Consider the following 27,581-nt stretch of genomic DNA (forward strand, 5'->3'; position numbering starts at 1 on the left):
GGGGCAGGGAAGGGGTTTTTAAAGCATTGGCGGCTGGGGTTCTGCATCCCTGCAATGGGGTGGGTAGCAGTAAGCGGGACTGGGGGAGGGCCTGGGGCGCAGGCCCAGATGCCAGCCTGTTCCCAGCTCTGTGATGGACTCTGGCCAGCAGTGGGGGACAAATTTTCCAAAGTGCAAAGACGTGTTCAATTGTACACGCCCAAACCCTGCCTGCCACGTCGGGCGTGCCTGTAGGGCACACGCACGTAGTGCACAGACACAGCAGTGGGCGCGCACACCCTGTATGCATGCATGCATTGCACACGCCTTGCACACGGGTACCCCTGCATGCACTGGAGGCTGAGTGGGCGTAATTCAGCGCGTGCAGTAACGATGGCCCTCAAGCCCTCAGTAAAATCCAGTGGATCTGCCCTGCTCCCTCGGCTCTGCGGTGCCGCCTAGTTAACATTTCACAGGGGTGAGGATGATAAAAGGAAAGCTGCTTGGCTTAGCGCTGGACAGAGCAGAGGACAGCTCTGCCACTGATCTGCTGGGTAGCTGGGGCAAGTCCTGGCCCTGCTCTGTGCCTCAGTTTTCTTATCTGTAAAGGGGGCGTAGTGACACTGACCTCCTTTGTACAATAGTGTGAGGCTTATGGCTGAAAAAGGATGAGTAGCATGAAGAGCACTGGCTGGTGGAGATCACGTGGGGAGGGATCCTCGGGTTTAAACTACTCCATTCACTGGTTAAAACCCCCCAATCTCCACCCCACCTAAGCCAGGCTGCTTTCCCGCTGGGTTTGTGCCTCAGCTGCTTCCTGTTCCTAGCAGCCCGGTTCCCAGCCAGTCCTGCAGCCCTGCTGGAGCCTGGGACAGCAGGACGTGTGTAACTGCAGAGTTGTGGGCTGGAAGAAATACACTCGGTTAATGGAATCCGGGACAGAGCCCATCCCATGTTCCCTGCTGCAGCCTGAGAGTGGCCGTGCGGTGCTACCCTGTCAAACCCACAATGCTGGCGGGGGCAGCAGGGCCTGACCCGGGGGTCCAGCATGTTCTGTGTGGCCCCCGGACGAGCGCCTGCTCCATTCCACAATTGCTACACACACAGCTGCTGTGGGGTGTGTGCGCGTGTAGGGGGATCGTTCCTGGGTGTGACTAGAATACCTCCTCCCAGCCCCCCACCCCTTAGCACAGGGGGTACCTGACCCCAGTGAGGGGGGGCAGCTGCTTGCCTGGGGGGAGCACAGATGAGGCATAGGGACTTGCTGGGCCCCATCAGATGAAGGGTGATGTCCTGGGGCCTGCCAGGCTGCAGGAGGTGCTGGCCCCTCAACTCTGCACCCCCTGGTAGTGACCGGCACCGAGACATCCCAGGGCGGGTCAGGCCGGCTGGAGGGTGATGAGGCTTCCTGCCTGAGTCTGCTTATTCTCTGCACCTGGCCCTGGTCCCTGTGTCGGCCGAGTCACAGGCTGTGGTACAGGAGCTGCCGCTGAAGGTGAGTGTAGCAATGACGGGGGAGCTGGGGGTGCACGACCTGCTGCTGCCAGCGGGCCCCACTGATTCCCACCTCCCCCTGGGATTGAAAATGACTTTATTGCCGGGGAGAGGGGACCAGACCATTCCCAGCCCCGGCTGTGCACCCCCTCCGGGGCAGCGCCAGCCCTGCTGCTGGGAGCGTTATACCCCTGGAGCGGGGGCGCCTGGTGCTGCCCCTGCCTGAGACGGGACGGGGGGTAGCTGGGCTCCATTGCCAGCGGCCAAAAGGGCAGAGGAGCCTTATTCCGCAGCCAGGCCTCGTGGAGCAGGCGTGGGCGGTGGGAGGTCTCCAAGAGGAGCTAGTGCAGCTGTGGCATGGAGCCGCCCTTTGGGGGTGCTGGGCTGAGTGCAGGGCCGTGGCTGGTGTCCTCACTGCAGCTGGCCCCCAGGAACCCGCTTCTCCTGCTGGCCCCGTTCCACCCCATGTGCACAGAGCCTTCCCAGCCAGGGATCCTGGGGCTGCGGCCAGACCCGCTAGGGGAGGTGACTGCTTCCAGGCCAGGCTGCTCCCGTGGGCCGTGTGCAGAAGAAAGGCAGCGTCTGCGGCTCTTTGGGGGGCTTTGAATGGGCCCACATGTGCTGCACACTCCTGCGAGGCCGGGTGAGGGGTGCACAGGGAGAGACAGGCACAGAACGGGAACGCTGGCGGCAGTGAACCAGTGCTGGGGGCTCGCCCACGTCCCTCCGCACCGCTGCGCACCTCTCCAGCCCCACGAAGGCCCTTTGCCAACATCTCCCTCCTCCCTACTCTCTCCCCTAGAATGTGGCGCTGGAGTTCCTGCGTGGCCATGGGCGTGACAGTTCCCAGCCCATCCTCACAAAACACCATGCAGATGCTGACAAGCACCTGGGGAGATACATAAAGAATAGCTAAGGATCGCTACACCCACCTGAAATGCAGCCATCTCTGAGGTGGAACGCAGCAGCTGGTTGACAGCGCCCAGTAACGCTGCCCATCATAGAATCATAGAGTTGGAAGGGACCTCAGAGGTCATCTAGTCCAACCCCCCGCTCAAAGCAGGACTAACCTCAGCTATATCATCCCAGCCAGGGCTTTGTCAAGCCTCAGCTTAAAAACCTCTAAAGATGGAGATTCCACCACTTCCCTAGGTAACCCATTCCAGTGCTTCACCACCCTCCTAGTGAAAAACTTTTTCCTAATATCCAACCTAGACCTCCCGCCCTGCAACTTGAGACAGTTGCTCCTTGTTCTGTCATCTGCCACAACTGAGAACAGCCTAGCCCCATCCTCCCTGGAATCCCCTTTCAGGTAGTTAAAGGCTGCTATCAAATCCCCCCTCATTCTTCTCTTTTGCAAACTAAACAAGCCCAGTTTCCTTAGCCTCTCCTCATAAGTCCTGTGCTCCAGCCCCCTAATTATTTTTGTTGCCCTCCGCTGCACTCTCTCCAAATTGTCCACATCCTTTTTGTAGTGGGGGGCCCAAAACTTGACACAATATTCTAAATGCGGCCTCACCAATGCCGAATAGAGGGGAATAATCACTTCCTGTGACCTGCTGGCAATGCTTCCCCTAATACAGCCCAATATGCTGTTAGCCTTCTTGACAACCAGGGCACACTGCTGACTCATATCCAGCTTTTTATCCACTGTTACCCCCAGGTCCTTTTCTGCAGAACTGCTGCCTAGCTCGTCGGTCCCCAGTCTGTAGCTGTGCATGGGATTCTTCCTTCTTAAGTGCAGAACTCTGCACTTTTCTTTGTTGAACCTCATTAGATTTCTTTTGGCCAAATCCTCCAGTTTGTTTAGGTCCTTCTGTATCCTATCCCTACCTTCCAGGGTGTCTACCACTCCCCCAGCTTAGTGTCATCCACAAACTTGCTGAGGGTGCAATCTACCCCATCTTCCAGATCATTAATGAAGATGTTGAACTCCTGGGGAACTCCGCTTGTGACCGGTTGCTAGCTAGACATGGAGCCATTGATCACTACTCGTTGAGCCCTATGCTCTAGCCAGTTCTCGATCCATTTTATAGTTCATTCATCCAACCCATACTTCTTTAACTTGCTGATAAGAATACTGTGAGAGACCGTATCAAAAGCTTTGCTAAAGTCAAGGTAGATCGCGTCCACCAGTCAAGAAGCGAAGGAGGATCCTGTCTCGAGCTGACGCTTCCATACCAAGGTGGAGTGCAGTTACCTGAGCTGGAGTGTGGCTAACCTCTCAGGGTCTGGAATGACCAGTGCTCAGCTCAGCACCTCTGGTTTTCATGCTCGTGGGAAGCTGGCACCGCCTGCAGCACACGTGAGGCTTTGGCTCTGCACAGATCCTGCAGGAACAGCCCCCGCCTCTGTGTCACTGCCGCCGCTTCCTGGGTGTTCCCTGGGTGTCTCCCACCACTAGTGCCTGGCACAACCCTGCTGCTCTGCTTGCTTCTCGCTAGAGGCCGTAGCGTCAAACCACCCAGGCAAGAGCAGGGAGCGCCCTGAGCTCCAGGAGACCTGCCGTAGCCGCCTTCTGAGCCCCGGCCAGTCCTGCAGCCAGCGGCAGCAGCTAGTCAATGGCCAGAAAACTCCAGAAAGCTTTGTGACCCCTCGTGCCCTGGAACGGGCCCTCGTCACCAGCACAGGCTCAGCCAGGTCGCCAGGGAGACTCTTCATTTACACAGGGCAGCGCCACAGCTCACCCCCCTCAGGGGCTCCTGGCCCCCAGCTGGGATTTGGGGATAGAATTTGCTGGGTTTGTTTTTGACACTTGGTGTGTTAGCGCATGAGCTCCCATTGCTGAACCGGGTGAGCAGACGGCCCCCGGGGCTGCCCTGGCACAATGGAGCAGCTCCCGGCTCCAAGGAGCCGGGTCCCAGGCAAACGGGAAAAGTCTGGGGCTGACTTTTTCAGGAACCTTTGATGAATCCTGAGTGGCTGGAAAGCCGAGGGCTGCCCGCCTTGCCCCGTCCCAGGCTTTACGGCTCGGCCCTCCTCCTGGCTGCGCTGTGGCCTCCCTTAGCTTTGTTACAAAAGATCGGCCAATACCGTGTAAACACGTTTTTTTAAAGATCCAGGATTCAAATAAGAAGAAGCAAGAGCCTTAAATCCCTGCACGTCGTGTGTTAAAACGTCCCGTGTTAGCCACTAGCCCTGGTACTCGCCCGCCCTCCAGCCGCAGCCACTCCTCCGCTGTAATGCCTTTGGCCTTACTCAGCCCCGGGAGGCAGGGCCAGGCTCTTCACCACAGGGGACAGATGGGAAACTGAGGCACAGAGCGAGTGGGTGACTGCCCAAGGTCACACAGGACTAGATCATTGAGAGAGCAAATGATCCGACCAGTAACACACCTGTCACCCCTGCCGGCCCCTGCCCTTCAGTCCCGGCTGGGCACAACGTGGCGGGTATGGACCAGCTCTGCCAAACGCATCCCAGAGACGCCCCATGTGAGCCCTGCATGGTGACAGCCTGAGGGGTCCGAAGGGGAAATGCACCTTGGGTGAGAGCAGAGGGACCCACAGGGCTCGGAGCTGGGCTGCTCAAACGTCCCAGGGGGTTTAGGTGCCCAGCTCTCGTTGCATTCCCGCAAAATTCCTAACACCCCTCGGCTCCTTCAGAAACCACAGCCAGCCCTGCCTGCTCCCCCCATGGTGCCGCCAGCCCTGCCTGCTCCCCCCAATGGTGCCACCAGCCCCTCCCCTCCCACCAATGGTGCCAGCAGCCCCTCCCCACCCCCCATGGTGCCGCCAGCCCCTCCCCACCCCCCAATGGTGCCACCAGCCCCTCCCCTCCCACCAATGGTGCCACCAGCCCCTCCCCCCACCAGTGGTGCCACCTGCCCCTTCCCCTCCCACTGCCCCTCCCCCTCCACCCCAACGGTGCCACCTGCCCCAACAGCTCCGCAATCATGAGACTGGCCCGGAGTCCTGGCTGGTTTGGTACGTACTCTAGCAGGTCGGGTTTCTGACCGTGGACTCCCCCACGTGCCCCGGCCCAGTGGGCTGCCGCCGGTGCTCCCAGGGCTCTGCGCAGGGGGGCGCTGGCCCCATGGCAGGCATCTCTGGCTGCCTGATGAAGCAGAGCTTCCAACAACCGCATTAATCAGTTCTGCCCCCCAGAACCACATCTGCCCCACAGACCTGCTTCCAGCCCCCTGCCTGGCCCCTATAGCCCCTCGTTTGTCCCCACTGCCTTACGTCTGCCCCCCCAGCCCTATGTCTGTCCTCTCCACAGCCCTACGTCTGCCCCCCCAACCCCACATCTGCCCCCCAGTGCCAGGGACTCTTCACTCCCCTCTGCCCACCCCTGGGTGCAGCAGGAGTGGGGCAGAATCACCGTCTTGTCCCTCCTGCTCACAGGCAGGGTGGGGGGAGGGGACAGAGCAGCTGGGGTCTTTCTGCTCCCCTTCCCCAGAGAAGCTGGAAGTAGGGGTGCAGGGCGCTGCGGCACCTCCTGGCTTGATGAGTTTCCATCCTACCCACGGGTTACAGTTCCGGTCCGTGGCTCTCAGGCCCCCACTGTGCACATTGTTCCTGCGCCCCTGCCCATCCCCCCAAGCTCCACTCCTGCGGGGGGCTTGGCCCGCCCCTGCAGCCGCCCTGGCTGGCTGCTCTCCCCCCCCAGAGGCATGAGTAAGGGTATAAGTGCTGGGGGGTAGCACGTGCCACGCAGGCACCCCAATTAACATCTGGAGAGGGGCTTTGGAACCAGAGGGTCTCGGGAGAGCCAGCCCCTGCGTCGGGGATTCAGAAAACAGCCCCAGGACCTGGAGGGACAAGGAGAAGAACAGAAACAGTCTCTGTGCAGCATTGGGAGCTGTACCTGCTTTGGTTGCTATCAGGAGACTGTGGGGCCAGCACAGTCACTGCGGGTTTCTGCTGGGGGAATTGAGGCAGTGTGTAGCCTTTGCTGTCTGTGACACCTGCTTTCCAGTAAATACCTTTGCACTGAAGAGATTGAATCTGAGCTTTCCCTGGCACGGGCACTGAGTGCCCAGCTGTGGGAATGTGAATTGATCCTGGCCCAACACCAGTGACCCGATCAATGGCTGCCTGGTTCTTCCTGGGCCCCTCGGGGCTCAGGCTAAGTGCTGCAGCATGCCCCGCCTGCCCTCCGGCCTGCCATGGGCAGATCCAGCTTCCACCCTGTGAGCGGGGGCCAGGATCCCTGGGTGGCCAGCAGACCTGGGCAGTGCCACAGTGACAGTGCGGAGGGGCTGTGTGTCCCGGTGCCCGATCCCCCGCCTGCCCTGGAGCGGCCTGAGGCGTGGCTGGGCATTGGTGGGACACTGGCTAGCTGGGGGGCGCTCAGTGCGTTGAGTTATGTCCACTCTCCCTGGAGCCCAGCAGCCCCAGCTCTCCCCAGTGAGCGCTTTGGGGCTCTAGCTCACACACTGCACCACCCTGGCCAAACGCGCTAGTGTGGACGCAGGTCCCCGAGCCAGACAAGCTCTGGCATGAAACTCTGTGTTGCCAGTAAAAGTGCATCCAGGGCCTGGTGCAGAACAGCTCCGTTGGTCAGAGCCTGCACCTCTTTGTAGGAGAGCAAAGAGTTAAAAGCTGAACAAACGGTCAGGCCTAAGCTACAGGGAACGGGGTCAAGGCACAGGCAAACCTTGTTCCTGTTCACTGGGGTGAATTCTAGCTAGTCTGTTCTCGCTCGTCTTCTCCTCCCTTCCTGGCCAGCTGCGCCGGGGAGGAGGCTAACAAAGAACTAGCGTCACCCCTGCATTATCTGCCTTCCCCCGGCCTGCCTTCACTGCGAAGAACATTAGTGTAAAATGTATAGGTTTTAAGGTAATGTGCCTGCCCTCTGTATGGCAATCCTGTAACAACAAACAGGCGGGTATCATTGTGTTCATCATGCAGTTGTTAATGTTCATTTTATAGGGGTCACTGTAACCAAATCCAGGTCTATGGGGAGTTGCTGGCAATGGATACATTTACAGACTGTTATAGATAAAAGGATTGTAAAGTAACCCCCTCGTTGCTCACTCGCGGCGTCGAGGTGGAACGAGCAGGCAATAAAGGTTCTGTCTCCCCAATCCACCCCCAGGACAACCTGTTTGGTTATGTCTAACATCTGGCATCACAAACAGGATTCCAGGGGAGAGAAGTGCCTGATCACCACTCCTCGCCATGGGTATGTTGGACGGGCCCTTTACGGTAACCACGGTTATGGAATATATTAATAAGTTGGTAGGGAAGTGTGGGGGGCCGTATGGGGTGCCTCCCGGGGGAAGTCAGGACTGGCCAGCCATCCAGGGGTGGGTCCAGGTCGCGTCCAGGTCTTCCCAGGATAAGGAAAAGGCTATTTTGGTGCAGACTTTCTGCTAGGGCTTGTCTGGATTACGGGATGAAGTTACAAATCTTAGAAGCCAGGCTGAAACCTTGCAACAAATCACAGAGGAGCAGCGCACAGTTAATCATCACAGTGTGCTTGTGGTTAGAATGGCTGAGAGCCACGTGGAAGATCTTAACTGCCTTAAGTCAAAGAACCTGCCCTAGAAGGGTCAAGTGGACGCCTTAAAGCAATTTCTGTTACCCCATCCCCTCTTTATCCTCCCCTTCTGGCCAGTCCCTCTGCCCCCCCTCCCCCCCCCCCCCCAGCCTATGAGAATAAACTCAGTCACAATAACCCTGTTTGTCCTATCGTGACCCGGACAGTTGTCTGTGTTCCCAATGTCCCTCTGATGTGGATCTTCGCCGCCGGTCTGGTATCCAAATTCCCACTGGTCCCCAGTGGGACAGAGAAGAGGGCCCCACTGTCCATCATGTGAATCAGCAAAGAATGTGAGCAGAAAAATCCTGGAGCACAGCCTTGGGGTGGTGACACCCCCAGCTTCACTCCGGTGTCTGTAGCAGCAACTCCCACTCTTCTCTCAGAGCCAGGATAGAGGGTTGGGGGTGCGGGTTTCCAAGGAGCCCCACAGATTTATTGTTGCTTTCTGCACCTTTTTTGGCTTAGGTTTTTCTTCTTCCTAAGTCTCTGTCTGCTTTTTCTTTCTCCTCCCCTTTTTCTTTGTGTCTTCTCCCCCCTCCCCTTTCTCTGTCACTTTTTCTTCTTGTTTGAGAGCTAAGGGTTAAAGCCGCAGTTGGACTGTTAAAGAATGTTGCTGTTAGCCTGTGCTTTAAAATGATTTCACAGGACTGAATGGTTGCTTTTCACCCCCCCTCCCTCCCCGCTCTTTTGTTTTTCTAAAAATTTAATGGAGGAAATTTTGAATCCACTTTGGATGTAAGGAGTTTTTCACAAAGCACAGAGTAAAGCTGTCTTGCAAAGGTTGTACTTGGTGGCTCAGGTTTTACAAGCACAATTCCCCACCTTAAGAATGCAGCTCAGTAAAACCAGTGGCTGATGAACACAGCACTCTAAGTAAGAGAATGAGGGTTTACGATCACAAAAACGAGGTTGCCAGTGAAATGTTAAAGCTACGGCAGCAAGAATAATAAAGAAAGCTAAAATATGGTTAATTGAATGCACAAGATTTAAAGAAAAAAGAAGAGTTAAAAGTAGCTTTTGTAGAAGTGAATACTACAGAAGTTAAAAACAAGTAAACAGTTAAAAGTTGTGGAATTGTTAAAAGGTAATAATTGTAAATATTAGAAGGGTAATAATATTATTAGAATATTGTATTGAATAATATTCAATAAGGTAAATCTGTGTATAATTTGGTACAGTCACAGTGCATGGGAACCTGATAGTTAAACAAATGACACAAAGGGGTCAGCGAGTGGCTACTACCGTGTTTTTGTCCCCAGGAGCCTTTACAGCTATTCTGAAGGAAAACGGGCCCTTTTCCTACAGGAATCGTCTGTAAACAATTCATTGTAAACAACTTCTGCGGATGGCAGGGGGACGATCTGATTTTAATCATTGAATTACTAAACAATTGGTCAAATTTACAAAAGTGAATAAGGGGTTTCCATTAAAACTTGACTGTTTCTAAATGTACAAAATGGGAATCTGGATATAGGTGTGTAAAAAAATTAAAGAAGTGTAAGGGATGTTAAGCAAATACATATAGTTAGTGTTGCTTGGCTTTGTTATTAAGCATTTAATTTTTTTTGGATACCTTAATAACAACAGAACATAATCTTGGCAGGAGCAGGCAAAACAAGAAGAGAAAAAAATTCTGAATAAAAAAAATCAAATTCAAGATTTGCAAAAATCTGACCTAGCATTGGTGGGCTCCCATTTCTCAGGTGAAGCGTTATAGTTCATTAGCCAAAAGGAATGAAGTGATTTTGTTATTCAGAACTGTGGCTGTTCTTGTGAATAATTCCCACGGCTGCCGGGGTGAGACATTACCAACCTTGCTATCCACCCCTCGATCCAGTGGACCTCAAAGCGTTTAACAGACAGTCCGAGCCATCATTTATGTTGGAGAATGTATCTTTCCCCCCGCTTTAACCAAACAAACAAATGATTCAATGGTCTAGGGTGCCTGGGAATCTGACAGGAGTGTCATCCCCCTTTGGATTCCATTAAACTCTTCGGGCAGGTACCACCCTTTAACTGGATCTGTCATACCACCCACTCCCAGAGTGAAAGAAAATGCACCATGATTGGCCCTCCACATCTCCCCCTCCTTCTAAAGTATCAGTTACCAAACCGTCTCCCTGGTGGTCTACACCCCTCCAAAAACCTCTAGTCCTTAATGCACCCCGACTGCAGATATCTATCACCTTGTTCCCCACTGATTGGTTTCTGGGTAATACCTTTACTAATTGTTCCCAATGTACCAGAGTAGGAGACAAAATGCTGCTGTGGGCAATTCCCAACTCAGCAGGGGTGAATCTGTTGTTAACTATTTGTGGGAAGGGTGGAACTCTTTACAGGAATCTGACTCAGCATCTGGAGTCCAAGGCCTGGAACATGCCCTGGGGATGCTGAACAGAGGGGGGATATTGCAGGGATCTGCCATGAGCTCCACTAACCACCTGCTGGGAATGGTTATGTTAACCCTTGAAAACCTCACCAAAAGCCTTTAATTTAATGGAAAGTGTTAAAACTATTTTATGGGGAGAAGCTTGTGACCAGGTCCAGCAAACTCTAACAGATCATTCTGTAAACCTCTTACGGGATGCCCGTCTGGGGGAATGGCCTTCTGGATTAATGGGTACCAATATAGCAAAGCAATTAAAAAGCTATTGGCCTTTCAGAGCCACCTGGCGAACAACCCTCGGGGAAAAGGAGTAGCTAGAAGGAACTGGACCTCTGCCACCCTATTGCAAGCGGGTTTCGGGGGTGGGTGCAAATGGGGATGGACCCACGAGCCGGTGTGGCAGGTGCGGGTTGGAACAAACGACACACGGTTTCTGGTTGGGCCAGAGGTCTACTATCCACAGATGGGACTAATTTGGGCAGGACAAGGTAACACTTGGGAGGGACAGTCACAAGAACCACCACCATTAGGAGGTATAGAACCGGTATCCCCTCAGCACTGGCTGAAAAGGGAAATGAAATCTGCTGGGAGGGATCAGCTGTGCTCAATGGTCAGGGGCTAAAGGATGGAAGGTGTGTGGAACGGGTGGGGTTTGGACCAGGAAACTTTTTCCCTGCAACTAGGAAACTCCACCTAACAAATCCGCGTACCGGCCATACCACAGCTTAATATAACAGGACACCCACCAATTCCAATGAACTGGACTAAGGCTGTATCTGAACTCTCCTGGATAAAGTGAGACTGCCTGACACAGTTTGTGAAACAACTCCAGATCGCAGAACGCAGGTTTTGGAAGCCCAGGCCCTCCGAGGAACCAATGCGTTCCAGCTAGCCGCTGGACTGCCTGCGGACTGTGCTTGGACCGATGTAGCCTGTGCCCTGCGAACTGGCTTGACAGACTCTCATTCACTCCTCGGCCGTATTACTCAGGCTGTAGGAATATTACTTATATTCGTTGTTTTTTTAATGATGTTTATGGGATGTTTCAAACTTTGCACTGTCCTAGCCTTCCCCCGAAAGCCAGACCTGTAGTTTTAGGCATATTGTCCAGTCTGTAACCCGCCTCCCTCGTCTCCCCGTAGCATGACCGGTGGACCAAGGCATTGGGCTGTCTGGAGCCAGGGCCTCCTGGACCAGTGCCCCACCGGCCAGTGCGCGGGAAGGGTGGGCACCTGGGCCTTTCTTTGAAGTTAGTAAAGTTGCCCCCTTGTTGCTCACTCGCGGCGTCGAGGTGGAAGGATCAGGGAATAAAGGGTCCTGTCCCCCCAGTCCACCCCCGGGACAGCCTGTTTGGTTATTTCTAACACTCTTCACCCCCCGCTGACAGAGTTTGTAGTGCAGACCCGGCCTGAACGTGCAGGGGGTCTTCAGAGCGTGGACGTGGGGCAGGGGGGTCTTGGGTGAGACTTTACAAACCTGGCCCTGCGCGGCTGCTGGGGATTCCCTCCGCGCTTTTCCTACACAGGGATTCGCTCTGTTACCCCCCTGGCCAGCAAGGCCGCCCAACTCTTGCAGTGTTATGCACGGTTGGCAGCTGCTCGCCCCCCAGAGGTGGCTGTTTTCGGCAAGGCTGCTTTGGCCTGGGCCCAGATGGATATTGCTAGAGATGTGGCCCTATTGTTTGGTGCCACCAGTGGCTTGTCTCTGAAGCGGGCTCAATGCCATGCTGCCACTGTGCCACCAGGGCATCCCCCGCCTGGGGCGGGCGTGTCACAGAGGCCTGGGTGCAGATCCTCACACAAGCCAGGGTGCTGACAGCAGCCTCTGAGCAGCGGCGCCTCTCAAAGGCCTGGCGCAGGGAGGATCCGTCGGGGTTTGCAGAGCTGCAGCTGGGGAGGGGAAAGCCTCTGGCAGAGGTGCTCTGTGTGGGGGACGGCTCTTCCTGCCCCAGGAGGAGCAGAAGGGAAGGTGGAGGCTGCCTGGTAGCAGCTGCGATAGCCATGTAGGCTGGAGCAGGTGCTTGTGAGAGCTCAGAGGATGCTGGCAGGCAGGGAGGGAGGGATCTGAGCAGCTCACGTGTCTCCTCTGCCTTTTTCCTCCTCTCGCCCTCCTAATGTTGGGCTTTTCTCTCTGTCACTGCAGACTCTGGAAGGAGAAATAGCAGCCTCTGGGCACTGCAACCTAGAACCCCTTGTCCCTGCTCGCCTTTCCTCTCCCACTCGCTCCAGCTGGGCTGGTTTTCAAAGATCCATTTTCTCCCTCCCGCCTCAGCTGGCAAAAGACAGCAGAGGAAGAGCGAGCCCCGGCGCTCAATGCAGAGGCAGAAAAAGAAGAAAGGGCAAGAAGGTCTCTCCCCTGCAGCAGCGTGACCGCAGCCGGCAGCTCCCAGCCGATGCTGAGCCTGGCAGGACTATGAGGAAAACATGAGCCTGCTGCAGAAGTGGCTGTTAGCAGCTTGCATCTCCCTCGTGCCTCAGGCAGGTCAGTGGTGCCCCTCGCAGCCTCTCAACTTCGGGCTCCCCTGGCCCTCCCGGGTTCTGTTTGCTCCTGGGGCCAGCAGGATGGGGCTGCACCGGGCGGGAGCATCCAACGCCCCAAACCCCAGCACACCCTGCAGATCCACTGCCACCTTTCTACCCCTGCTGTCAGGAAGCGGGACCCTGGCTGCAGCCCCCCCATCCCCTTTCCTTCCTTGCTTGTTTTTCCCCTGCCCTGCAGGATCTTTTGCTGCATCCCCACATTTTTCTGCAGTGCCTCCCGACACCAAAGTGGTGGGAGCTAGGAGCTCTTCCGGCCCTTCCCCTTGCCAGATCTGTTTAGTGCTGAGGGGGGATTTCCCCAGGACTGGCACCAATTCCCTCGCCAGCTGAACCCAGCCAGTCCACTGGCTTCACACCCAGCCGCCCCTTGGTGAACTCGGAATGCAGCTGCAGTGTCTGCTCTCCTTTGCAATTGGCAGGTCTCACTAAGGTGGAGATGCAACCTGGTGCTGTTCAGTGGCGGTTTCACAACCCCAGATGGGACACAAGGCCAGTTGCTTCAGAAATCACCCACCCCAGCAGGTTAGTGGGGCAGATCTCAGGAGGAGAAGTCCAGAAGCATCAACTGGACACCAGGGTCAGGAATGAGCCTCGAGGCGGAGGCGGCCCTGTAAGTGAATCCATACAAGCATCCCCCTTGCACTGTGTCTTTCAGCGCGTGGCACCGAGGGCTGGGAGCGCTCCCCGGGTCCCCCCAGGTAGGGGAGGAGGAAAGGCGTTTCCAGCCAGGGTGGGAGGAACCCCGTGCTGTGCTTGGGAGCCAGATGGCCCGGTGGCGTGTGCGCTGGAACGGATGGGTGGTGAGGAGCTAGCTCTCTGTTACTCAGAGCAGGGCAACTGCTTTGTGGATCAGCGGCACACAATTCCAGGGGAAGAGGCTGTGTTTGTGTTGCCAGGCTCAGTGAGGAAGGGTGTTGGCGCCTTGTGCAATCACGGCTCAGCCTGGTCAGCGTCGGGGCACGCCGTGGGGTGGGGGGAGGCACCTGCCCCTGCCCATCCGGTGCCGATCAGAGATCTCAGGCCCCTGGGGCTGCCTATCTGTCACCTCCCACCAGCTGCCGAATCCCCATTAAATCTGGGACTGCAGGTATGCGTGCGGGTGAAGCCAGATTCCATGTGCGCATGCAGCAGGCTCATGCATAACCAATGGGATAATCACTCAGGCGCAGGGGGAGGGAGGCACATTTGCTGTAACAGGAGCGGGTTATCATAATGCTCCCCATTAACCGGTGGCCCTGCCCTGCGGGTGGATGCAGTGACAGGCACGTGCAGAAACCCCTCCTACTTGCGTTGCACTGGGGGTGGGATCCAGCCCGGGCAGAGACCCGCACGGTCTGGGCTCCTTTCGTGCCCATGCTGTGGGAGCGTCACTCAGTTGCAGCAAACGGTCAGCCAGCCTGGCACCTTTCCCTGCTGATGGATCCCCTGCCTCAGCCCAGACAGAGTCCCCCGTGGAGCCCAGCAGCTGAGGTCTGGGCCCTTCCCCCTGGGCACCCACGTACCGCACTCAAACCCTGCCTACTACCGGGGCATGATTCGCTGCCTGGGGAATAGACCTGCCAGTCAGGCATCCTGCCCCCTGTGCTGCTCTGGGAGAGCCCTGGATCCTGGCAACCCGCTGATGCCTGGGAGCTGCTGGTGGTTACTGCTTGGGCAGGTTCAGTCCATACAGACTGTGGGGCAGCCCTGACTCAGGGCCGAGGAGGCTGCAGCCTGTCTGTAGCAGGTGAAGTAATTAATTGGGGTTAGTCCTGCTTTGAGCAGGAGTTGGACTAGATACCTCCCGAGGTCCCTTCCAGCCCTAATCTATGATTCTATGATCCACTGAGCCCAGCTCTGACTGCAGAATGCAGAGCCCAACCGGGCCTTCACCCAGCCCTGCGTGTTCATCCCGCACCACTCCATGGCTCCCCAGAGGTTCCCCTGCCCTCGCGCAGCACAGATCCAGCCAGCCCTCGGTGTGGTGCTCTCCCACGAATCCATGGAGCTCCCAGGGCAGAGGGCTTCAGGACTAGGCGCCAAAAGGATGTTGTGATTTCCGAGCATGGGAGTCTCGTTGCCCTGTACTGGCTGATTCGCTGAAGGATAACAACCCATTTTTGCTGCCAGCTAATGGAGCTGCCCTTTAGTGCCAGTGGCAGGGGGCTGTGGTGCAGTGTAGAGGTCCCAGGGTCAGACCCTGCTGGTAACCTCTGTCAGGGTTTCATTATAGCTGCTTCCCCCTGGCATTTAGGAAGCAAAGCAGCTTCTTTCTCCCTCTGATGCCCCCCCACCCCATCCCCCCTGGCTAGCAAAGAGAAACTCTTTCTGAGGCTCCAGGCAAAGTGCTCTGGACTCAGTCCCCCAGGCCTGAAAAAGGCAAAGCCCGGCCTTGCCAGCTGGGGCTGCTTCCCCCTGGGGGAAGGGGAAGCCCTGTCTCAGTGAGGATCCCTGCACCCCCCACCCCAGGGGCTCTGATGGCAGCTTTCCTTTGAGTCCCAGGGTGTCCCCCAGCCAGCACCTCCCACTGGTAGCAGGCCCTTTGGGGCAGGCGGTTGCTGATGCCAGGTGCCACTAACTTGCCTCAGGAACATATCTGCCAAAGCCAGGCCAGCCTGAGCCCAGGACTGGGACTGGGCCTCGGTGCCGCGTGCTGCCTGCGATATGCTCTTCGGCTGCTGCTGCCCTGGGGCCGCTTCCGTCTGGCCCCCGCTGCTGGCAGTGGGAAGATGCCCGGTGACTACAGGCGCTGTCTAGAGGAGCAAGGAGTGGGACCTGGGGCAGGACCCAGCTGTGCCATGGTGCAGCCATTGTGTCCAAGGAATCAGGCAGACATACACAAGGCTGCTTTCCAGGAGCCCAGACGATGCCGTCCCCTCACTCAGGGAGTTCATGGCACGCTGCTGTCCTGACATCAGCCCTTTTCCTGGGTCTTCCTCCGGCCCCTTTCCTTCCTGCCCACCCTCCACTCTGCTATCGCTAGCTACGGCCCTGAGTGCAGGCGCCTGGCCCGCTGGCATTATACACTAGCCAGGTGACGCAGTGGGGAGCTGGGGAGGAGCCCCAGGCCCAGTGCTCATGCCCTCCTCCGGCACCCCTCAGTTTGCTAGCATTAGTGAGTCAATTCCTGCAGCACCGTTGGGAGGTGGGTTAGCTCCCGCTCGCCTTTAACCGGCCGAGCAGACCGAGCTCACACAGCTCATTAGCGCAGGGCCAGGCCTACAGACCCTGACTCCCAGCCCCCACATCACCAGCCCAGCCTTTCTCGACTTTGGAAACTGGCAGGGAAAAGCAGCGCCCTTTGCCACTCAGCTGTATGCGCTGGTTGTTACTGCAGGGTGCTGAGGGGGACTGGGTTGTCCAGACTGCTTTGTTATTGTAGGGCTGCTCAGAGCCCCACACTGCTTTGATGTCGGAAAGTTTCTCATGACTGCTGAGGTGCCCTCAATAATTACTGCAGGGTTGCTGATGCACACTGGGCTCACCTTGCGGCTTTGTTATTGTAGGGTTACTCATCAAGTTCTATTTTGCTGGCCCTTTTTTTTTTAGACAAAACAGTGAAATGTACAGATCAAATTTGGGATCCTCCCACTGTGAAGAAACCAGGTCTTGCTATACACTTAGACGTCTATATGGCATTTGCTTGCTATTGCACGACGTTTTAATTAAAAAATTAGAGTGCTATAAATTTAACATGGCACACGTTAAATGGATTTAAAAACTGGCTAACTGATAGGTCTCGAAATGTAACTGGAAATGGGGAAACATCACCAAGCAGCCCCGTTTCCAGTGGGGTGCCTCAGGGACTAATTCTTGGCCCTACGCTATTTAAAATTTTTATCAATGACCTGGAAGAAAACAGCAAGTCATCACTGATAAAGTTTGTAGCTGATGCAAAATTGGGGGCAGTGGTAAATGATGAAGAGGCCAGGTCATGAGACGGAATGATCTCGATTGCTTCGTAAGCTGGGCACAAGCAAACACTATGCATTTAATACAGCGAAATGTAAATATGTCCCGCTAGGGAGGAAGGACACAGGCTGTACTTCCACAACAGGGGCTCTGTCCTGGGAGGCAGGGACAAAGATTTGGGCTTGGTGATGGATAAGGTTAAGATTCTGTCACAGGTATTTTTAGTTAAAGTCACGGACAGGTCATGGGCAATAAACAAAACTTCACGGAGGCCCGCAACCTGGCCCTAACTTGGACTAAAAATACCTGGGGGTGGGGGGGAGGGGATTGTCAGAGCGCTGCCGGGGGCTTGCATCTGCTTCAGGCCTGCTGCTCCTGCAGTGGGGCTGACCGCAGCTGCTCCAGCCCCAAGAGGACTGACCCAACCTCAGCCCGCAGACAGGCCCAGGGACTGCTGCTCCCACAGTCGGCTGCCGGCCAGCTCTTCCAGCAGCCCCGGGGCTGACATCGGTCAGCTGCTCTGGCAGCCACTGCTCTTGCTCCCGCGGCCCTGGGGCTGACCACTGGCAGCTCTGCAGCCACGCCACTGCTCCTATGGCAGAGGCTGACCACCACTGCTCCAACCCCCATGGTGCTGTCTCAACACAGCCACTGCTTCAGCCCTGGGCCCACTGCATCAGCCCGCTGACAGCTGCTCCCGCCCTGCCGCAGAAGAAGGCACGGAGGTTCCAGAAAGTCACGGACTCCGTGACCTCAGTAACAGAATCTATCCTTAGCGATGGAGAATCAGCTGAACATGAGCTCTCTGACACAGAGGCCAGAGGGGCTAATGCGATCCTGAGATGCATAAACAAGGGAATCTCAAGGAGGAGTGGAGAGGTTTATTTTTACCTCTGTATTTGGCACTGGTGCAACCGCTGCTAGAATCCTGTGTCCAGTTCTGGTGCCCACAATTCAACAAGGATCTTGATAAATTGCAGAGGACTCGGGGAAGAACCACTGGACTGGTTAAGGGATCAGAAAACCTGCCTTGTCGTGATAGACGCGAGGCACGCAATCTGTTTAGCTTAACCAAGAGAAGGTTAATGGGTGACTTGACCACAGGCTGTAAGTATGTATGTGGGGAACAAATATTTAATGTCGGGCTCGTCAGGCTAGCAGAGACAGGGCGAGCACACACCAATGGCTGGAAGTTGAAGCTAGACAAATCCAGACAGGAAATAAGGCACATTTTTAACAGGGCACGTCAGTAACCATTGGGACAATTTACCATGGTGGATTCTCCATCACTGACAATTTTTCCATCAAGGTTGGATGTTTTTCTAAAAGCTCTGCTCTAGGGATCATTGTGGGGCCGTTCTCTGGCCTGTGTGTACAGGAGATCGGCTGGATGATCACTGTGGTCCCTTCTGACCTTGGAATCTAGGAATATCCAACCCTGCTGGGCGCTGCTTACGTCCAGGCCCTTAGACCTGATAGCGAGAGTCAGTGCTAGGAGCTCTGATGACCCGGTCTGTACTGCCCCGGCACTGCCCAAACCACCTCCAAAAGTCCTGCCCAGGCTGAGTGTGAAAGCTGGCCTGGACTCTCTGGGGAGGTGGGGCTGTCTCTTCCTTACTGAAGGGAGCTATTCCCAGGACATCACAGCAGCAACGTCGCTTTCACCGTAACAAAGATTTTTAAATCAATGCCTAAAGAAATCACTCTCTGCTCCTAGTGATGATGTGTGAGGGGTGGATAGAGCAAAGGACCAAGAGTCAGGACTAAAGCGCCACCCTGTAGCTCCCGGTCCTGGCAGCAGGGCTGTGCGGGGTGGCGGCGAGTGTCTGTTCCTGGGGAGGAGGCTGGGGATGGAAGGGGCTCGCTGGCGTCTGTCCTCATGTTCAGAGCTTTGTCTTGTCAGCGTCCATTCGAAGTCAAGACCAGGTGACACTGAAGGGTGATGGAGGCCGATCTGTGTGCCAGGGTGCAGGCCATGCAGGACGTGGCGTATCAGGGCAGAGGCACCGAGCACTCGGGCGGAGGGTGCAGTCACCCATCTCCTGGGGCGGGCTGCTCCCCAACCAGCACTAGGAACTCAGGTCCCAAGCACTGAAGGATGCAGGGGGGGTGAGGGGCGAGCACCCCACTGCTGGGCTGGCTGCGGCTGGGGGAGCCGGATGGGAGCTCTGCTCAGTGGTGGGAAGTTCCTAGGGCTTTCTGCACCGCGGGGTAGCTGGTGTGGGGCGAGCTGTAACAGGAATCACACCAGTTCAGCTGCCTGGGGAGGAGACGGAGCAGAGAAATGGAACAGACTCATTCAGTCCTTCATGCAGCAGCCAGCCGTTCACTTGCTGGGCGACCCCTCAGCTGCATACTAACCCCTGATCCTTGCCTTCCTGCCTCTCCCCGCTGTCCCCCCGAAGCTGCAAGCAGATCAGATGCGTGCCTCTCGCCCTGAGATAGCCCCATTGCTGTCACTCAGCACACGGAGGGTTTCGGTTACTGAGTCAGCCAGGGATGGAGTCGGGCTCTCCGGTTCCTCTCATTAATTGGCTGTTGCAGCTGACCTGGAATCTCTGCAGCCTCTGACAGTGAAACACCCTGCGCCCACGAAGGCAGAGTAGTGCCCAGCCTGCTCCCTCCCCCTGGACCAGTGCAGCTTGCGCCGCTCTTCACTGGCGCCAGGGAGGTCTGACACTGCCGGGGGCCCGAGGCATGCAGACCCAGCCAGCCCAGTGTCTCCACCGGGCCAGCACCAGGTGCTGCGAGGAGGTTTGAGCCACGCAGAGTTTTCTAGCAGGGCAGGCTTTCAAGGGCACAGCGCAGAGCTGGGGAAGGTTTGGGTTCAGGAGCCGAACTGAAAAATAAAAAATAAAAGAACTGTATAAAACGGGATTAGTCTGAGCTGAAACGCAGGGTTGTCGGTTTTTCTCACTGAAACAAAGAAAACATTTACAAAACTCATTTCGGATCAATTGAAACATTTTGTTTGACCTGAAAATAATTTTTTTTTTTTTTTTTTTTCATTTTGGGTCATTTTCAGGTATTTTTCGCCCTTTTAAAAAATTAACTACATTTCAAAATGAAACAATTTTGCAGCAAAACACCCAGATGAACTGGGTCAAATTTTTGGATTTTTTTTTTTCACTTTATCTTTTTGGTTGAAACAATTTGCTGAATTTGACCTGAATTCCACCTGGATTTGTAGTTTTGGTGCCTTGCAAAATGATTTTTGTGAGTGAAAATTTGCTGGAAGCATGTTGCCCAGCTCTACTCAGCGCCCACCCAGTGTGCTGGGCTCTTTGGAAAACCTGGGATGAAGTCAGGGAATCTTTCCCTCTCTTCAGTAGGTGCTGGCTCAGGTCCTGACATGCCTCTGGGGGAAATAACCCCAGGCTGTGACTGGTTGGTTTCTGCCAGAAGCATGAGCTACCCCCAGTACGGACAGCACGTGTGTAGGCAGGTGACGTACTTCTCACTCATGTATATGGCTGATCTTTTCCTGGATCCTGGGGACCCATTGGCCTCACTGAGACCTTGGAGCTGGGAGTTCCACAGGCCAACTATTTCCTTGTAGGGGAAATAACTGCTTTGATCTTGGTGTTGTTGCCACGTCTTTATCCCACCCTCCCCACCCCTCGAGCTACAAACGAGTTGGAACAATTGCCGTTCTCTGTTTGTGTGTTGCAGGTCAGAGCTTGGGTGTGTTAACAAACTAGTGTGTGGGCCCATGGTGTTGCTAGAATAACTAGAAGGGGAGGTGAACACTATTACTGGGGGAACACGGATTTTGCTACTCATACTTCATAGAATGGGGATAAATAATGTTGGGAACAATTTATTTGCCTTATTGAAGCTGGCTTTGCCGTTGTTGTGAGCAGCAGCAATTCTGTTGACAACTCTAGTCCAATCAAGAGACTGTTATTTTTTTCAATAGCCACATGAGCCAGGTCCCTTAGCCGATCATTTGTCATGCGGTTCCTCCGCTAATCTTTCACCCATCAAAGGCATGATAATGTTCTTTCACCTGCAGCGCGTGGCGGAGGAATACTCACATCTAGTTCATGCAGGTCGGGGAAGGCAAGTTTTGCATTTATCTGGAAAAATTAGCAGCTTCAGCAAACTCAGGCTTGGAGCGCTGCTCTTCTTTCTAGCGTTTGATTCCTTTTGGCAAATGTTTTACCTCCGGCTTTACCCTGTCTATGTTGCATCTATGTGCTGCAATTGGTTTTCATTTGAAAAAGTCAAGGATGTGCTTATTCTTCGGGTGAAGGCCACAGACACCAACAAGAGCAGATTTATTTTCAGAAAAACTTTGACATTCTCCAGTTATTGGAGCAAGCACTGGCAAAAAGATGTGTGTGACCAGTATGTGTGTAGGGCAGCCCACCTGAAAATACCCAGGTCAGGACAGGAGAGCAAAAAGGAGAGCAGATTCTCCCAGAAGTTGTGGCTAACACTGAAGTTAGATTCATCACCCAGTCACAAACAGTGCTCCTGGTTCCCCACACTGGTTATCAAGAAGCTAAGACAAGAAATTACACAGCCCCCTTCATTGCATTTCATTCTCTGGCTCCCAGTCAGCCACTAGGTCCAGTAAAGAGATAAATTATTTAAAAACTATTCACTTTACCAAAATGTTCTTCTAATCCCCCAAAGAATCAGCCACAGCACCAGATCAATATTAGTTTGGATCTTACCCAAAATCCCAGGCTGCCAGCCAATTATTTAGTAACTAAAACTAAAGGTTTATAATGAAAGAAAAGAAACAAACAAACACGAAGAGAGATGTTAAGTGATCAAAGCAATCAGATACATACAAATGACTTCAAAGTCCATATATATCCGATTCACCGCAGCCCGGTGAGATTTGTTGGCTTGCAAAGTCTTTCTGGAACACATCCAGTGCCTGGATGGGTCTGTCAGGCCTTTGTTTCAAAGCTTCAGCTGTAGAGAAGTTGATCCAGAGGTAAGAAGCAGGAATGAACAAAGATAAAATGGAGAAGATGCAGCTGCCTTTATATTCTTTGCCATGTGGCTTGTGCATCCTGTGTTTCAAACACAAGTTCACAGCACATGGGCTGTGAAACACTCTTGGAGTCCCTGTCCACAGTCATGTCCCTACATGTCCTGCTGACTCATAGGCGTAGCCCCTTGTTTCTCTCCCTGGGGCATTGTATAGCTGACTGCCCTTGGTGGGTCATCAAGCAGGCTGGACAGTGCTGATGCTAATCTGTGTGGGGGTGTCACCCAGAAACACAGCACAGGTGTGGAATACAGATGTGTTACACATGCTTGTCACTTACAATACCAAGATGATACCTAAATATATAAACACGATTGTCATGTTTAGCAAATCATAACTTTTCCACTGATACCTGACATGGCGCATCTGGTAAGATCCATTGCAGTTTTGCAGTGCTGACATCAATAACATTATAAATGGTCACCCTAGTCTGTACAGCGTCAGGGCGTTTCCTGAGGTCTCCTTTCCTCTTCAACTGGTGCCCCTCTGGGTGCCCCTCTGCAGCTGCGCCTGCACCTCTCAAGCCCTTGATTGGAAAGGTCTAGGCTAGCAGTGGCTGTTCAGCCTGCGTACATGCCCTGGTGGCAGACACGGAGGCTCCGCAGGGTGTGTGAGCGAGTCGTCCTTCTCTACCACCTTGGCCATAGCAGGGCCACCTTGTGTGGACTCGCCCCCTGTTGATTCTTGCAGTTATAGTGTTGGTCAGTGGTTTGTGTTAGGATAGTTAATTAGTTTTAGGTGAGTGGATTGTTTCCCTCTCTCTTCCCTCCGGGACACTTGTCTTCTCCTGGCAGGGTTTGTCTGCCTCACCAGGCTTCAGATGTTGTCTCTCCTGCTAGGAGGCTGTTCCAGAAAGTGATGGGCACTCCAAATGTGTCCATGGCCTGGGGGAATCCCATGTCTCCCAGAAATGTTCCTTCTGCTTGATCCTTCAGTCCAGGGCAAGGAAGAACAGGGCGGTAAAGCCATGGAATGCTCCTGCAACCCCCTCTGAGCCAAGGTAGGAGACCCCTCCCCACCCTGTATATCTGTCCCCAGACAGATCCAGCACCCGTCACCTTCAGAGCACGCTTCGCCTATGAATGGGAGCCCTGTAGAGCATGCTGGGAAGACTCCCAGGCACAGGAGCACAGACTCACTCTGAAGAGCCAGCTCCAAAAGAGACCATGTCGCCATCAAGGTCCTTGGTCTCCGAAGGGACCATTGCGGCCAAGGACTCTTTCTTTGGCACCTGTGGTCCTGCAACGCCCCGGAGCTCCAAGGACAGGAAGCACGTTTCTGATAGGGCACCAGGACCCTTCACTAGAAAGGAAGGCAAGCACAGGGACCATCAAGTTCGGTCCTGTCAGTGGCACCAAAGCTTTTCACTCAGCCACCGATGCCATCGCATGTCTGACCCCAGCCATCGGTGCTGATGCAAGCGGCTTAGCCGGGGCTCACTGTGCAAGCGGCACCCTCCGCCCACGCAAGCAACAGCCTGCAGAACGCCCATCATCGCCGGTACCATCGGCTCCACGACTATGGCATCAGTACGGGGTCCTTTCCGGGCACACATGAATTCTGATCCTTGGTGTTGGATGAACCAGAGTCCCCGTTACTGATGGGGACTTCCAAGTGTCTCAGTCTCTGAGCATCTTCCTGTGGCATAGAACTTTCCTCCGTCCTCAATGTCTGCGTCCCTGTGGGAGGATGTGGAGAAAGAGGACTCCCACTTAGTCTCCTTGATCTCAGTGAAGGGTTCTCCTACATACCCCTTTGGAAATCTGCCTTCACACAGGGAGGACTTTGCAGGTCACCAAGGACGGTGGTCCAAGGCTGTCTTGCATGCTGTCACGGATCCCCAGGATTGGGGCTGTGGCCCCAGCTTTGGAGCAGTCTCTAGGAAGAACCCTTGAGTGGGCCAGACCCCTGGGGGACTCACTCGGCCACCAGGGGAAGCCACGTGGCTTCTCCACCTTCTTAGATTGAACCTTGGGCCTGTAGCCCCTGGTTCACACTGTGAGCTCTGGTCAGCGAGTCCTAGGGACACCAATCCCGGATGGAGACTGGTTCACTCTTCAGGGATTAATGCACCTCGCCCAGCGTTTGCAGTGACCCTCACACGTGGTCACAATGGTTCAGTTTATTAGTCCCCTGGACACAGCACAGGGAGTCCTTAGGGGAGCCCAGAGAAATGAAGGTTAAAGCAGCATCCAGTCTGGCCAACCCAGAGCCTAGCCATGCTGCACTGAACCCCTCGGTTCAAGCTCTGTCTGTCGCTCCATCTGACCTCATCGGTCAAACTCCCAGTGAGATCCCCGACTCCTCCTAGCAGCCAGCTCTTATCCCCGCCTCATCCCCTCCAGTCCTTCCAGCTGGAGCTGGGGAATGTTGTGTAGCTGCCTGAAGGCGCGGTGGGGAATCCATGTCCCTCCGGATCACTGATTGCTAGGTGTCGGTGTCCTGTCAATTGGATTTGCTGTTGTTTTCTCAGATGCTCCAGTGCTATGGAGACTACAGCCGAGACAGCTGGCAACACCCATGTCTCTTACCCTGCCTGGAGAGCAAACAGTCCTTGCCCACCCTCAGGGAAGCGATGCAGCATGCGGGGCAGCTGAGGCACATGAAAGACTCATAAAATATTACAAATATTCCCACTTCGTCACACATGCCACCCTGCTTCCTTAGAGACCCTGCGATGGCCGTCCTGGGACCTAGGGCTGCCTATTGGCAGTGATCTCAGAGGCCACAGTGCCGCCTTCAGGGAGAGCTGGGTTTCACGTCCTCTCCCTACCCACCCACCACGACAAGAGTAGATGTCTGAAGAGCAGGAGGCCCAGGCAGAGGAAGAAGTTACCCCTGAGACTCCCATTTCATCACTGTCACTGGCTGAGGCAGTTATGCCACCCCCACCTTCCATGGCCAATGGCCTCAATCAGTTTCAGAGCTCATTAGAAGGGGAGCAGACGCTCGGCAGATCCTGCTGGAGGAGGTCATGGAGCTGGAACATAAGCTGCTGGGTATCTTGCAGTGGCAACACGCCCCAGAGTGGAGATCCCTATTCATGAGGCTCTCCTGGGCCTGGCTAAGACAGCCCAGCAAATGCCTGCCACTGTTCCACCAAGGGGCAAAGGGTGGATACCAAGTACTAGATGCCCCTTAAAGAGTCTGACTTTGTATTTTCCCATCCCCCACCTCACTCCCTCATGGCGGATGCGATGAATGAATGGAGCCGGCAGCACTTCCGGAGATCTGCGCCCTGTGACAAGGACCAAAAATGGCTGGATCTCTTTGGATGACGTCTAACTCAGCCGCAGTCCTGCAGTTCCCAATCACACACTACCCACGTCATGGCCAAATACACCTTTACTGGTTAGGACAAGCTCATGGCCTTTATTGAGCAGCTGCCCCACAACTGCAGGGAGCGATTCCAGTCCCTAGTCATGGAGGGTCAGCTATGGGCCAGAACGACTCTCCAAGGGTCCCTAGATGCTGCAACCACTGCTGCCAGACCAGCTCTACCACGGGAGTGATGCACAGGGCGTCTTCGCGAGACCTTCACAATACAGTAGAGCACTTCCCTGGGATAGTCAGAAGCTCTTCCTGGAGATCAGGAAAGACTCCCTGCACATGTTGAAGTGCCTCAGGGCTACCTGCCTTCCTCGGGCACTTACACACCTGTGAGCAAGAAACATTTTTGTAGGTCCCAGACTGCCCAGAGGTCATACCCTGCTCAGTTCTCAAGGTACCATAGACCCAGGGAACCCCCAGGCAATCAGGAACACTTGCCTCAATTCCTGCCCCCCAGCAGGGGCAAGGCAGTCAGGGCCATGGAGGGCGACTTGTCCTGCATGTTCTACACCAACAGGCAGGGCGGAGCGAGAGCCCTCTCCTTGTGCGCTGAAGCCAGACAGCTCTGGAACTGGTGCCTAGCCTCCACGTCCACATCTCAGCAATCTACCGCCCAGCATCCAGAACACCCCTGCTGATGCGTTTGGCAGACACTTCTCCTGTGACTCTGAATGGGAGCTCGACACTCAGGTGCTCCACAGCCTTTACCCTCTCTTCTGTTCAAGGGGGGATCTGGGCACCACTTCCTGGGGGACGCCTTCTACTTCTTGTAGACGCCTTCTACTTCCTGGGGGACGCCTTTCTACTGGGGAAGAAAAGTCTGTTCTATGCCTTTCCCCCAACGCCCTCTTTCCAAGGGTGATGAACGGATCAGGCAGGACAAGGCCAGAGTTATTCTCATAGTACCTACCTGGCCAGGGCAAACTCAGTACCCTGACCCGCTTCAGCTCTATGTCCAGCTGCCAATCATCCCCCATCTCCGATCTCAGGATGTGGGTTGCATGTGTCACCCAAACCAGATGGTACTTCACTTCAGAGCCTGGATCCTGGATGGTTCTCAGGGAACGAGACTTCCTGCTGTACGGATATGCAGCAGGTGTAATTAAACGATAGGAAAACATCACCCCACATTACTTAGCTGCAGAAATGGAAGAGAGTCGACCATTGGTGCAGTCGTTGCAATCTCCGGCTGGAATTGGTTCCTCACCCTAGCTTGCCTGCTGGATCTGAAGACATCTAGGTTCCCATCAGCTCAGTCAAGGTACACGCAGCTGCCACTTCAGCCTTTCAGTCCCTAGGTGAGGGATTCTCCGTTTTTGCTCCGTCAGTTTTGTCTAGATTTACGAAGGGTCTGTATAAACTCTTCCCTCACATTAGATAGGGCACCCCACGGTGGGATCGGAACCTGGTTCTCAATCGCCTTATGAGACCCCTTCAAACCAATGGCGACCTGCTGCCTACTTCGTTTATCTATGCAGATAGCCCGTCTTAGCTGCCATAACTTTGGCTCGTAGGGTGGGAGAGACACGAGTCTCGATGGCAGATTCGCCCCTTTATGATGTTATTCAACAATAAGATCTTTACAACCACATCCTACCAAATTCCTACTAAAGGTTGCATCTTATCTACCAAAGCCTCGTAGTTCTCAGCAGGAATCCTGTTTCCTTATCCTGGACCTTAGAAGGGCGTTGGCCTTCTGTCTGGGTAGGACGCAGCAGTCTAGGAGGTTGCCTGGACTCTGTATCCTTCGCAGATAGATCTCTGGGGGCGCCGGTCTCTGGTCAAAGCCTTTCGAAATGGACAGCGGGTTGTATCTCTCCCTGTTCTGAATCCGCAGGGGCTCAGCCCCCTCAGGCGGTGAGAGCACATTCAGCCAGATCGCAGGCAACAGCTGCTGCATTTGGAAGAATGCCCCAGGATGCGAGCTGTGCGGAGCCCTCCTTGGACGTCAGGCCATATGTTTTGAAAGCATGACGCCCTGCCCCCGCCCTCCCAGCTGATGCGGCACTTGGCTCTGCAGTGCTGCTTGCAGTTCTGGCCCCTGTTCCGCCCTCTGCGGCACCGCTTGTGAGTCGCCCGCAGCAGAGTCCCCAGCGGGACCGGACTCGAAGAAGAAGGAAATGTTACTTCCCTGTGCGCTGTCCCTGTGAGTGCTCGGACCTGCCCTCCTTCCCCTCTGCCTCAGTTGTTCCCTCAGGGATGCCTGGCTGGAAAAGGCACTGAGGGTGGTTCGCCCATGCTCCCCTCTCTAGCCTCGGTGTCTGCCTGAGGAGACACAGGGCGTGTGTGCAGGCCAAACGGACACTGCTAGCTAGACATCCCCAGTCAAGGGCTCAAAAGGCGTGTGCACACTGGAAGTGGAGCCTTTGGGGACACACATCTGGAAGAACTACAGTCCCTGCGCAGGGCAAGTAACCTTTCCTTAGTGAAAAGGGGCCGACACATCTGTCAAAATGTGTTCCTCAGC

At 54.8% G+C, this 27,581-nt stretch overlaps 1 protein-coding gene across 1 annotated transcript in view; it reads left to right on the forward strand.

Moving 5' to 3' along the window:
- The first annotated feature begins 12,505 nt into the window (after positions 1-12,505).
- Positions 12,506-27,581, forward strand: part of ADAM11 (ADAM metallopeptidase domain 11) — a 45,141-nt gene continuing 30,065 nt past the window's right edge. Inside the window, exons 1-2 of the mRNA XM_067556243.1 lie at positions 12,506-12,826; positions 13,305-13,495. Of these exons, the coding sequence (XP_067412344.1) occupies positions 12,769-12,826; positions 13,305-13,495 (249 nt within the window). The 5' untranslated portion in view covers positions 12,506-12,768. The remainder of the gene's footprint in view (positions 12,827-13,304; positions 13,496-27,581) is intronic.

Source organism: Emydura macquarii, unplaced genomic scaffold (assembly GCF_026122565.2).
Source record: "Emydura macquarii macquarii isolate MOO-44397 ecotype Brisbane River unplaced genomic scaffold, CSIRO-AGI_Emac_v2 contig_1692, whole genome shotgun sequence".
NCBI classification, from domain to species: domain Eukaryota; kingdom Metazoa; phylum Chordata; order Testudines; family Chelidae; genus Emydura; species Emydura macquarii.